The sequence below is a fragment of the Agelaius tricolor genome, unplaced genomic scaffold, assembly GCF_023055355.1.
Source record: "Agelaius tricolor isolate 1412-34295 unplaced genomic scaffold, bAgeTri1.0.p SCAF_8, whole genome shotgun sequence".
Lineage (NCBI taxonomy): Eukaryota > Metazoa > Chordata > Aves > Passeriformes > Icteridae > Agelaius > Agelaius tricolor.
In genome coordinates, this window is record NW_027269268.1 from 31,256,862 (window position 1) to 31,269,702 (window position 12,841).

At 38.6% G+C, this 12,841-nt stretch overlaps 1 protein-coding gene across 35 annotated transcripts in view; it reads left to right on the forward strand.

Moving 5' to 3' along the window:
• The window catches only part of TENM3 (teneurin transmembrane protein 3), a 1,291,378-nt gene that overhangs the window by 1,159,649 nt on the left and 118,888 nt on the right, over positions 1 to 12,841 (forward strand). For 26 of the 35 annotated variants that reach the window (XM_071432135.1, XM_071432137.1, XM_071432120.1 and 23 more), the window contains one exon: positions 1,229 to 1,321. The exons of the other annotated variants lie outside the window; for them this stretch is intronic. In XM_071432135.1, the coding sequence (XP_071288236.1) occupies positions 1,229 to 1,321 (93 nt within the window). The remainder of the gene's footprint in view (positions 1 to 1,228; positions 1,322 to 12,841) is intronic. 35 annotated transcript variants of the gene reach the window in all.

Sequence of the window (12,841 nt, forward strand, 5' to 3'; positions counted from 1 at the left end):
GTTAAGCACTCTGCTCACATTGCTGATCTGCAAGTTGAAGAAACAGGACTCTGCTTAGATTGCTGACAGCATGAGTGCATTTGAAAAATTGACATGCCATAATTATGAGATCATTATATACAGACATTAGAAATTAAATATTGTTTTCAAATACTAAATCAAAAAAGTTCTGTTTTCTTCTGACATTCTCTTACTGTCAGGTTCTCACTGAGCATCTGTTTGAGTCCTAAAACACCAAGCCCATATGCTTATAAGCTTTCTTTGATGTCAGTAGTGTCTTACTTTAGATTTTTGCTTGATCCCTCTGGCATCTTTCCTGCTCAAATATCCCTTGCTGTCACCATAAGTATTTGGAATTTGATCATGCTGTGTATTTTGTCCCCTGGCTTTTAGGCAAGCACCGGCAGTCCAGAATTTTGTATCATTTGCAGTGTTCCTTGAGTTTATCATCCCTGTTTTCAGAGGTACATAGTCATTGAAGTAAGAATGGACCCAAGTATTTTTTCCCCGTATAAATCATTCCCCATTTTAGATAGGACAAAAGAAATAAGCAGTTCTAAACAAAATCATAGTGGCTTACTTAATTTCTCCTCCTCATTTCCTCACTATTCCCTCAGACAACTAGAGACTCTGATGCTTCTTTTGCCTCTTCTGCTGCTGTGCATTGTCATTTGCAGAACATGAGGTCCCCATTCACTCTGGTAGCCAGCTCTCTGCATATTTTTCTTGCTGGCTGGCTGTGCATTGTCATTTGCAGAACATGAGGTCCCCATTCACTCTGGTAGCCAGCTCTCTGCATATTTTTCTTGCTGGCTGGCTGTGCCAGATAGCTAGGAAGAGACTGTCTTTTAATAGTCGCAGTTCAGTTTTATTACTTCATCTCTGGTCCAGCATCATCAAGTAACAACATCCCCCACTATGCGCTGCTCAGTCCTTAAGCCTGCCTTGCCACAGGCAGCAGTCAGGACTTTTATTCAAGGACTTGCACATAAATAAGGGATCACCAAAGGGTAATGACCACCTAAAGGTAGCCTTATAACACTGAGTCTTCAGGTTACAATCCAGTATGTAGTTCAGAGGACAGCATGGAAGGCAGATAAATCCCACAGTCAGTTTTGCACAAACAAAGTTATGTGGCAGAATTAGTATATTCTTTTTTGTGGGATCATCCCGTTCTTTAATTTGAAATTGCACCTCTAATTTCATTTTTTTGTATCTTTATGTATAGAGAATTAGAAAGTCAAGCAGTCCTTGCAAATGGTCATGACAACCTTATAGAGATGGATGTGTTTTCTCCAACATATCACGATAGCAGTTATGGGTATGTGACTCTTCAGTGTTTGCATGATGCTAACTATTGACACAGAAGACAAAGTGTGATTTTTAAAAAAATTAGTCTAAATAATTTGTCATACTGACTCATAGCAGATACAAAACCTTAAGCTTTGACTGCCAAATCTTGCTTGCTTTGACTTAAGACATTAAGAATGCAATTGACATTGTATTAATTCTCTATGGCCCAATTCTGCAGGCTGTTGCAAACTATTTGCATGATTACTCATTTGCCAGGTCGTTTGTAATGTATTTACTACTTGGCCAATATTTCTTTTAGAAATATTATGACATATATTATAGCATAAAGAATATCCAATCAAAGAAGTAACAGGAGTTACATACCTAATCTCTAGTATTTTTGCCAGCTAGTTTGAGATTGCAACTGCTGATAAAGATGTAACTTTAAATAGAGAATTCCACATAAATTAATGTTTCAATTTGTTTAAGTAAAATTTCTATTTTAGAATTGTCCCATATCTACTTAACTTTGTCGATAATCTGTGTCTAATTTTTGAACTATTTCTTGGCATTCTTATGCCAAATCAGTATAATTCATTTCTGTTCCACACACACAGAGAAAAAAAACCCTGACAAAGCAGTACCATTTTTGAATTGTTAATCATAAATTTACCTTTCTCTGTTAATTTGTTTATGCTTCACTAAAAATCAAATTTTTATGTCCAACCTCTGTTTTGTTAATGGTAACTCCTAACTTCATAAAAGGGACAATGTGCTATTTGATTAAATTAGGAGATCTGCAGTTGCCTACTAATTAATCTGTAATATATATTGACACAGTACATCGATCTGCTTCTCCCAAAAACTCTTAAGCTTTCACCTAGCCACAAATTAAAATCAACAGCAGGAAGAGAATTGTATGTTAAATTCAATTAGTCAATCATTATCAGCAAACTCAAAGATATTGCAGATATTTGCCAGAAGATCCCAATATATTGTCTTCAAGGTAAAAATGTAAGCATAGTGTATTAAAACAGAACAAAGCCAAATATTATTGTTCCCTGTAGAACAATTACCATACAATACTGGTTCAGATGCATAAATGCTGTAGTAGAGTTAATAGAACTGTGCCTGGTTTATGCTTTATATGTTTGTAATAGGATCAACAAATGTAAGTATTTTAGCAAATGGTGTATATGAAATTTCTGTTAGTTGAGACTAATTCAGGTAACAATACAATGAAATTTATCTTGTTTGTAATCCCTTCATTTTTAAAATTATGCTAGCAGGGATCATCTCCTGGTGTGAAAGTTGTCCAGAGATAATAATACATCAGTTCCAAAGCATAATAGATTTGAGACTACAACATGCTATCAGCATGAAGATTCAGTTTATCAGTGTCACTAACATACTGTGTCACAGCTAGAATCATTATATATTTGTTTCTTTGTTTTCATGTCATGCGTTATGATATACTATTTCTTAATTTGTATGGCTTATGGAGAGAATATTAATGTAATCAATTTGACAACTTTAGTGTCAAGAATGATTATAGAAATATACATTTTACATAGAAATTGTAATGTTTCATAGGCCTAGACCTAAAGAATAGTTGTTTATTGCTTCAAGAGATGTATTCAGTGTACATTAATTGTCATAAGACAGCTGGAAATCTCAGTGTATTTTAGTGGTATGTATTGTTGGCTTTATTATTTTCTCAGGTTTACAAACATATGTTAGTGTACCTGTTGACAAATCAGCTTAGTTTGAAGTAAGTAGTCTGTTTTCCTTTTACCTAACTTGGTAGTCCTATTCCCTAAGTTACCTAGGTGTCAAAATCTGAAAATATATAAGATTCACTATTAGCAAGTGACTGTATTTAAATTACTTATAGATAAAGCATGCTGGTATTTTCTATTTTTGTATTTTTTCTATATTCCATATTCTCTGTTTTCTATTGTCCCCACATTTTCTGAAAATTTCATACTTTTGCAATGTTAGAAAACTTCTGTTGTATTTAAGTAGGACTTCTATGTGAGGAGATTGATTCGGGATTTTTGTCGTCTGTTTGGGAGAAAGTTCAGGAGAGCTGAGTTTAGGGCATGCTCTATTAAACTTAATATGGTAGAGGAGAAAATTGAAAGGGGCTGAGTACAGAAGGGGTAGGAGTGGGTGTCCAGATGGGTAGATGGAGTAGTCCATAAGAAGGAACTGAGACTGGCTGGTTAAGCAAGGTGGGAGACAGATGAAATGCTGGAGGACTAGAGGCTGAGTATCTACAATGAAAATGGAGATAATTTCTTGTCCTTTACTGCTTGTGATTATTTGTGAAATCCTTTTGAATTGTATGCACCTCATCACCTATGGGACTGACTCAGCATGGGGAGAAACCTTGGCTACTAGCATATGCTCTACTAGTGACAGAGGCCAGAAATAATCAAACCATAGATTTTCTATCTGTGATGGCCTATGCAGATGAGAAAGCTTTCAATATGATTTCTAAAGTTTCTTCAAACTTTCTTAAATAAAATCACAAGTTAACACTTTAGTTAAAAAAAGAAAAAAGCATAAAGCTAGCACAAAAAATTTGCAAAGTTAAAAGCTAACTTCTTTCTGCAGTTTCTTGGCTGCAGCTGAGCTTGCCATCCCAGTAAGTGCAGGTCAAGTTGAACCAGAAGGGGATTTTAACAGATTCTGGAGATTCTTTCTGTCAAATTCAAACAGGTGAGGAAACAATACCAAATGTCATGGCAAAACAAAGACCTGGACAACTGTATAGTGCCTGCATTCAGTATCTCTGATAATGCTGATTGCATGAAGAGAAGACCATCTGCAAAAAGGTGTGTGTGAAAATGAGTACCATAAAATAGAAAGCATCACCCTCCTCTGGGCACAAGGTGTAATCCTCTGCCTTTGTGAATCTGTGAATGGTGGTCTCTTAGTTCTGTGAAACTTGGCATGGGACATATGAGAGGCTGTCCTCAGTCAGTCCAAACAAAATTTCAACCTTTGTTCCAACTTCTGAATTAATTCTTGGGTAAATAATGTCTTCTTAAACTATATTTCTTTTTGAAATACTCTCTGTGTGCCTTTTGAGATATTTAGAGCAATTGTTCTCTTCCAACTTTATGAACACAGCAAGGGTAGTAAAAAGATTGGAGGAGTAGCTGTGCTCTACATTCCTTTGATTTTTCTGCTTGGAAAGTGTAATTTATTCATTATTTAAGATAGGAATTGGCTAAGGTTAGAGTGCCTCATCTCAGAGACAACTTTTCCTGACTGTCTTGTTAGCGATACGATTCCAGAAGAGCAGAGAAGATAAGGAAGTGTAATACAAATCCTTACTGCTCACATAAGCATTTCAGGTCCTCACTGCAAAATTCAGATGCTTTCCTCTGCTCTCCCTTCCTTTGGAGAGAGGAGAACTGTAATAGCAGGAATATTGCATCAGAAATACTGAATTCAGTATAAGAAAGTGCAGTAAAGGACTGCCAAGTTCACTCCCAACTTCTTCAGAAGTGAACATCAACAATATCAAGAGCTGAGTCACTCACTGTACCATAGGTGGAAGTCTGTGTAAGTACTAGTCCTCTGAGAGACCCAGAGGAAGCCTGTAATGCAACAGAACTACTTGATATTTTCCCAGCAATACATAGACCTCATTTTACTCTTATCTGGAAAGTAAGTAGTGGGACAGTCCTGCAGTGAGCAGTATGAGTAGCTACAACTGAGCCAGGTTTCTTTCCTTGTTCACCCAGCACAAGATGTTCTTTGCATTGGACTCTCTTTGCTCATTTCTGCAAAATGTGGCTTAGCTTTGTTTGTTCCCCTTGTTCATCTTCACGGAGTGCAGCATAGCAGAGGAGCACAAAGGAGCAGGCTTGGCAAAGCCATCTAATTATTCTGATTATTTTGATCCTAGATGTGCAGAAATTAACTACTCCTTCTCTGGGATCCAGAACTAGCAGCCCAAATATGAATTTGGAGAAACAAATAAGAGGAAAACAGGTGTCCTTTCCATCCTGTAGCACTACATTCTTTCTTGTACCACCAAGAAGGTAGGGGTGATGAAAAGGAAGATTGACTAACGCACCGAAGGAGAGGAAGTTTGGGGCTTTTGTCAGCATTCAGTCCTTCAAATCATGTCCTGGTGGCTTTCACAGCAGATTGGAACACTGATTCTTGTCTGAATTGTTCTTTGAAGCTTCAGCTGCAAGTTGCTATGCCTGACTTCTCCATTCTTTCTCCAGCAGCCAGCAGTGGAGCTGTGGCCTGCAGGAGGCAGATGTGTAAGAGCACACAAGCAGTAAGGAAGACACTTTAACCCTAGGAGGACTTCTGTTCTTTCTCAGATGTCAGTGTTCAGTTTGCAAAGAAGGCAGGTCCTTGGTGTAAACCAAGCCAAATTCAAGCAAGTGTTGCCATATGTAAAGTGCTTTTCTGAAACATTTGAATAATCTGGTAGAAGGGGCTTATCTCCATTTCCCACAGATGTTTCCTCTGTTTTTACCTATGGGTAATAGCTGGGATAATAGCCATCTTCTCTTCCTTTCTTTTCCCCAAACTTTGATCATCATTTCATCTGCTGTAATCTTGAAGCTTTTTCCAGTATTGTGATAGCATTAATAATGACTCCAAGGAAGCGGAAATTCCCTTCTATTTCTTCCTAAGAAATTTCTTCTATTGCAGTTCTGCCTAGAAAATAAACTAAGACAAATTCACAGCATAACACAGTTTCTGTGCTGGCTTGGAGTTATGTTAAATGCAGCCATATGGTTCTGTGGAAGTCAGTCATAAGCCTGTGCTAAGGGCAAACACCACCAGCTACAAGGTTTCATCTCAGAAGAATGTTAAAAGAAGATGAAGACAGGCATTAAGTGTTCCCAGAGAAACAAAAATCCAATTCCTGCTAGAGCCTGCTGGGAAAGCTTTTCTCATGCATCAATGAACCAGAGTTCACATGAAACCTAGCCAGGAATTTCTGTTATCTTTTACATCTTTCCTATAATGTTAGTCAGCAGAGATTAATCTTTTCTTTCTATCTGTTTCCTCAACTCAGTGCAAGGAATTGTATTTATTGATGTGATCTATCCATTAGAGAATCAGGCAGAGGTCTCTAATGTCAGGTGGCAGGTGAGGGTCATGGTCTCTCTCAGGGAACCCAGTTGAATCCAGCATGAATAGGGTCTGTCAGCAGAGAGAGGGCACACCAGTCAGTAGGTGCAGTACCAAGATCATGATCTTGGACCACTCTCTTTTACACATTTGATAGTTTTCTCCTCATTTTGATGGGTAATGTGTGTCATAGCATTTTTTGAACAAACAGAAAATCATGATAACCCACTCCCAGGAGGGAAAAATTCAGCTGGTTTGCATTCAAGAAAGTCAGGGGAAGAAAAAAACATCTTAAATGAGAGAAGTAGGAGCAAACTATAATAGCTGCAGCTGGACTTATCCCTTCTTTCTTTAACTTTCTTAGGATTAATTGATCTCTTTGTATTGAAATGACAAATAAACTTCTAGGGTCTGTGCACAGAGATAGATGTGCACTATCTCTGCATGTGTTAGTGATGATCTGTTTGAGGCAGAGCTCCCAAACCTTAGAAGTGTGTTCTGTCTGAAAATCTATTCTTCCCATTTGAAACATCAGAAAAATAAAATTTTGGCTCCCCTTATGTCTTATTTGCTTACATTCGCCTCATGGTGCTGCCAAACTTTTGTAGAAAGTTCTACTATGTTATTAAAAAGCAGAATTACTGTTTACTTCTATCTCCAGATAGGTGCGTTATGAAGTGGGACCATCTGGGGGAAAAATCTGGTGGTATAATTTTAGTTCAGGTGAGCAGTCATCACAGTTTTGTTCATTACAATACAGAATAGCTAACAGTTTTTATTCCTAGGAACTCAACAGTACCTTTATATTAAAAGTCAAACCCAGGTCATTAGGAGTACTATTGAATTCTAAGCAGAGGAGTTGGGTCCTGATACAGAAGTATGCCACTGAAACTTAAATTCACTAAAATTTACATTTCTCTCAACTTGCATTCACTCAAAGTGGATTTGATAGAAGTTTTTTCCACCTCTGGAGCCTTGGGAGAATGAAATTGATGTGTTTCTAATCCTAAGTGTCTAAGGTCTGTTACCTCTTGTGCCTTGGAGTGAATCCAGGCTAATAGATTGAGGACCTTAACAGAATGCATAAGACATTTTGCCTGGGCTTGCTTAAAAATGTGTTAATTCATGTAGTAATGTCCACAGATTCAACACACCTTAGAGGCAAATAGATAATTTTTAATAGAGATGGATACTGGCAGATTTGAGTTGGTTTGGGGGGAGGATTAACCTGTGCTCCACAATGTGAAAATTGGTGTGCTCATTTAATGAAATATTTAATTGGTGATTACAGAAAAAAAGAATGCTATTGCCTTAGCTGGAAGAGTCCAGTAAAGTACAGTGATCTTTTGAGTCGACAGTGGTCTTCTCTGCTGGTTATTGCAATTGTGTCCAGAGTTTTTCTCAAATTGCAAGGGTGACAGATGAGTCAAATAAAACAGATTAGTGGACTTTTTGCTTACATTAAAGAAAGATTTAGAGTGTCCCAGATATATCTAACTATATGTGGATATTTTGATACCTAGAGGTAAAAGAAAAAAATGCAAAAAATGTTAGGGATAGTTTTTCTTTTCTCCTTCACCTCTCTTCAAGTCACTTTCTATTCTGTCAACTTCCAAGTGTCAGTTTTGATTTATTCTGCACTGAAACAACAGCTATCTGAAAATAGCTTTCCTCATCTCCACAGTTGCCTTTGCCTGACCCATCAAAAGCCTAATTTTTTTTTTTTGCTTTAGGCAATTAATTCTTAATGCTTTTTGTGTTTTACCCTAAAAAATAAAGTGAGCCAAACAGTAGTATTATAAAAACTTGTCTTTGTGTACTGCGGGGCAAACAGTACATACTCATTATAGAAGAACAAGGAAATAATCAGTTGAATTTAAACTGAAATTGATAGAAGGAAATACATTTTGATATAGTGCATGTTTAGCCTGCAGAACAAAATGCCACAAGACATCAGTGAGAGCATGAGTTTTGGGCTGCTTGGAGAAAGAGCAAGCTGTTAGTGAATAAACAGACTGGAAGGCATTCATTTCCTCCCTTTGTACTGGCCACTTTCAGACAGGGTGTTGTTCTTGATGGTCTACCCTACTAGAATAATTCCTGTTTCTGCTTATTTGGTTACAGTTTTACACAGCTTTTGTAACTGTTCACTGTCAGATAAGTTATCTCTTTCTCCACCATTTTTGGAATAAACTAACTTTCTCATTGTTCTGCATATGCTTTCAGGAATCCTACTTCTTACACTGCTTTTTAGACAGACACCTCCATCAGAGGTACAGAGATAATTTCTAACATTGGATTCCTTTTGTAGTGCAGTCTTCTGAGTGTTGAAGCTGTTCTTCCTCAGTTGTCTTATAGCAGTGGGCTGTAATGATCTATAGAGCCATTTATCACTAACTGGATCATCATGGAACTGACCAAACATTGCATTTAGGACAGTGTAGGAGATTGGACTGCAAGAAAACCTATAGCACTAGGGCATTTTTTACTGATCGCAATGGAATCTGTCTATTCAGAAATGTGACCAGATAATTAGATTTATTCTCCTCCATATTTTTCAGATGCTGTTAGTGTACAATGATACACAAGATCCAAAGATTTAGGATTAAATGATTTAGGGGTTTTAAACACATATATTTTAAGTACAGATTTATTCTGGATCAGTGGTATTATAGCTCTTAAGATGAGGAGTGTTTCGTTCTTTATGCATAAGGCCTAGCAATATTGGCCTTTATTCTGTGATAGCAGACAACAACTAAATAATAATGTTGCCCAAAGTAACTGCCATTAAATCTCACTGGCAGGGTGATAAAATATGATGCATATTCTGATGTACTGTGAGAAGTTCAGTGCAGTTTTGCTGGGCCTTATTCACAATTCCATATTTAGTATGAGTTTTGTTAAAGTCCTGTGTGACTTTTAATATGGTGTGACATACTTGCCTTGTGGTTCAGCGCTCTATTGTCAGGGTTGCACTATAAGAATTAATTTAAAATAGAACCAAAATGCTGGCAAAAAGTTTTTTGAAATGGTAAGGTAGGCTTTTTTACATCTTCCAGGTATTGCAAAGCATTCTATATATATGATGCCCAAAATTAGAGAAATTGTTCTCTAGCAAGGTGAAGCAATTTCAGCATAAGCTAAAAAAGTCGTGTATCTAATGTAAAAAATTACATTAGGAATGTTAAAATTATGCAATAGCTTTTCCAGTTGAGACCAGTCTATTTAAGAAGTAATGTGTAATATTCCTTTTTTTGCTTGGTGATAGTTTATTTATATAATATCTCAGCTTCTGGCAATCTGGAGTCCAGGGCTTTCCAGATGTGTTTATATAATATTGCATTCATTGATGCATAGTATCCATTTTCTTCTAAACTGCGGTCAAAAGTTCTTGTCATAGATCCTTTCATGAAGAAAGTTACTCTAAATCACATTTCTGTTGCTGGACACCTGGCTTCTTATATCAAAATACTTGGGCTTCTGGGCTGAGTCTTGCTGTCCTTGAATATTTTGATAGTCTATCTCCATTTCTATAAAGACACAGTTTCAGTTAACTTAATCTTTCTGCCAAACTCATGGACAGTTTTTATCACTTTTTTACCCCTTCTGTTTTTCTATTTACTGAGTTTAGTAGAGTTTTATTTTCCACAGAGGAAGTGGCAGCACAAAAAAAATCTGATTTGCTCTGAGCCTTCTCTCCTCACCAGTATGAGAAGGGAGAAACCATCTGCATGTCAGCCAGTGCACATCAGCACTTGGTGCTCAAAGAGTACTGAGTAAAATTAAAAACATTATTACTTTACTTTTATTCACATGCTTCTGTTTTCTGAGCTGACACCTTTGAGGTTTTTGATGCTGTATTTCCATCTTTTATTGTAAGGACAAAAGCTTAAGTAAAATGCCTACCATTTGTGAAATAAGGGTACTTCCCAGCCATCTTTGCATCCAAAGATTAGTTTATGATATAACTTTGTGTTTTGTAGTTTAGATTTGTTAGGTACTGAATACTTCCCACTTAAAATGTTAAGATTAGCTGACTTTTTAATAGCAACATCTGTTGAATAAGTTGGCAGAAATATATATTGAAGAAATGTAAAAGTGGAATATTATTTGCTTTAAAAGTTGAATTATTTAATAATACAGAACTGGCTTGTCTTGTAAAATATTAGCATGATTCACTGGAGTTTTGTACTCCGTAGCTTAATAAAATATTTAAAGTGCTGCTTACGTGAAGATGTAGCAAGTGCATGTTATGTGATCAATTTTGAAGGGAAGATAGGCTATTGCAGATGCTATAAGCTCCCTATGAGATGAAATATAGTGTAATTTCCTGTAAGTCAGTGCCTGGTCAAGTAGTGCAAACAGTTTAGGCTTTAGAAATTAGCTATTTGAGCTCCATAGTTTGAAAAGACAAGGTAGATAGATATATAGATAATTTAAATCATTTGTGGATGGATTATATTTCAAGAGCATAAGAATTTCAGCATTATCTGGAAGCAGCCTGGATTTGTTGTCAGATGCCATATCCTTCCAAGAGTCTCATAGGAACAGTTTGGCATGGCTCAGTGAGGCAGACAAGATGTGCAAGTCTGATAGCATTACACTTTAAATACTTATCACTTGGAGTTAATGTAGCAGGAGAGTCTCTGACAACTTTGTTAGTAACTCCACTCATTAGAAATAGAGATATCCAAACAAATTTTCTTAACCCACATGAAGATGCCAGACTGACTTTTCTGTCATTATTTTTCCCTCAGTGTTCAGCCAGACGGTGCAACCACTCTGGCATTGTATTCATGGGATTCAAAGTAAAGGAGAATAGCTTAAAGTGAGGAGCTGTGCTGTGTGCTGCCTAAGAAAACACATTCCTGAATTCCCACTGCTGAATTCCCACAGCACGCTCCTGGAGTAACTGGCTGATCATGCCATGGACATGTGCACTCTTCAGGGGTAGAAAAGTGGCTGAATGGCCAGGTCCAGAGGGTGGTGAGTGCAGTTCCATCCATCTGGTGGCCAGTCACAAGTGGTGTTCCCAATGGCTCAGTGTTGGGAACAGTCCTGTTTAATTTCCCAGTATCGCAGAGGAAGCTGTGTTGGAAGGGACCCACCAAGATCTTAGAGTTCAACTCCCAGCCCTGCACAGGACCATCCCCAAGAGTCACGCCATGTATCCAAAAATGTTGTCCAAACACTTACTGGACTCTCTCAGGTTTGGTGCTGTGACTTCTTCCCTGGGGAGCCTGTTCCTGTGTCCAACCACCCTCTGGGTGAAGAACCTTTTTCTAATATCCAACCTAAACCTCCCCCCCTGACACAGCTTCAGGCCATTCCCTTGGCTCCCGTCACTGGTCACCACAGAGATGAGATCAGTGCCTGCCCCTCCACTTCACAAGGAAATTGTAGACTCCAATGAGGTCTCCCCTCAGTCTCCCCTTTTCCAGACTGAACAGACCAAGTGACCTCAGCTGCTCCTCATATGGCTTCCCCTCCAAGCCCTTCACCATCCTCATGGCCCTTCTTTGGACACTCTCTAATAACTTTTTAACCTTCTTACGTCGTGGTGTCCAAAACTGCACACAATATTCGAGGGCAGGCCCGAGCAGAGCAGGATAATCACCTCCCTTGCCCAGCTGATGATGCTTTGTCTGTTATCAACAATCTTTATCAATGATTTATTAATGGAGAGATTAAGTGCTCCCTCAGCAAGTTCAGACACACCAGGCTGGATGGGACTGTTGATCTGCTGGAGTGTAGAAGGTTCCACAGAAGGATCTGGACAGGCTGGATCAATGGAGCAAGGCCTGCTGTGAAAGGTTAAATAAGGCCAAGTGCTGGGTCCTGCACTTGGGTCACAAAAACCTCCTGCAGTGCTACCAGCTGGGGGAAGAGTGGCTGGAAAGCTGTCTTGCAGAAAAGCCCTGGAAGTGCTGGTTGACTGCCAGCTGAACATGATCCAGCAGTGTGCCCAGGTGGCCAAGAAGGCCAGGTGGCTTCCTGGCCTGTCTCAAAAACAGTGTGGCAGCAGGATCAGGAGAGGCTCTTCCCTCTGTACTTGGCACTGATGAGGCCACACCTCAAGTGCTGTGTGCAGTTCTGGGTCCCTGGTTCAGGAAGGACATGGAGGTCCTGGAGCAGGTCCAGAGAAGGGCAGGGAAGCTGCTGAAGGGTCTGGAGCACCAGCCTTATGAGGAGCGGCTGAGGGAGCGGGGGTTGTTTAGCCTGGAGAAAAGCAGGCTGGGGGGGGCAGGGGGGGGAATGTTTACCACTCTCTGTAACCACCTGAAAGGAGATTGTAGCCAGGTGGGGGTTTTTCTTCTCACAAGTAACAAGCCATAGGACAAGAAGAAATGGCTTCAAGTTGCACTAGGGGAGGTTTAGTTTGGATATTAGGAAAAGCTTCTTCTTTGAAAGGGTTGTCACGCATCAGAACAAT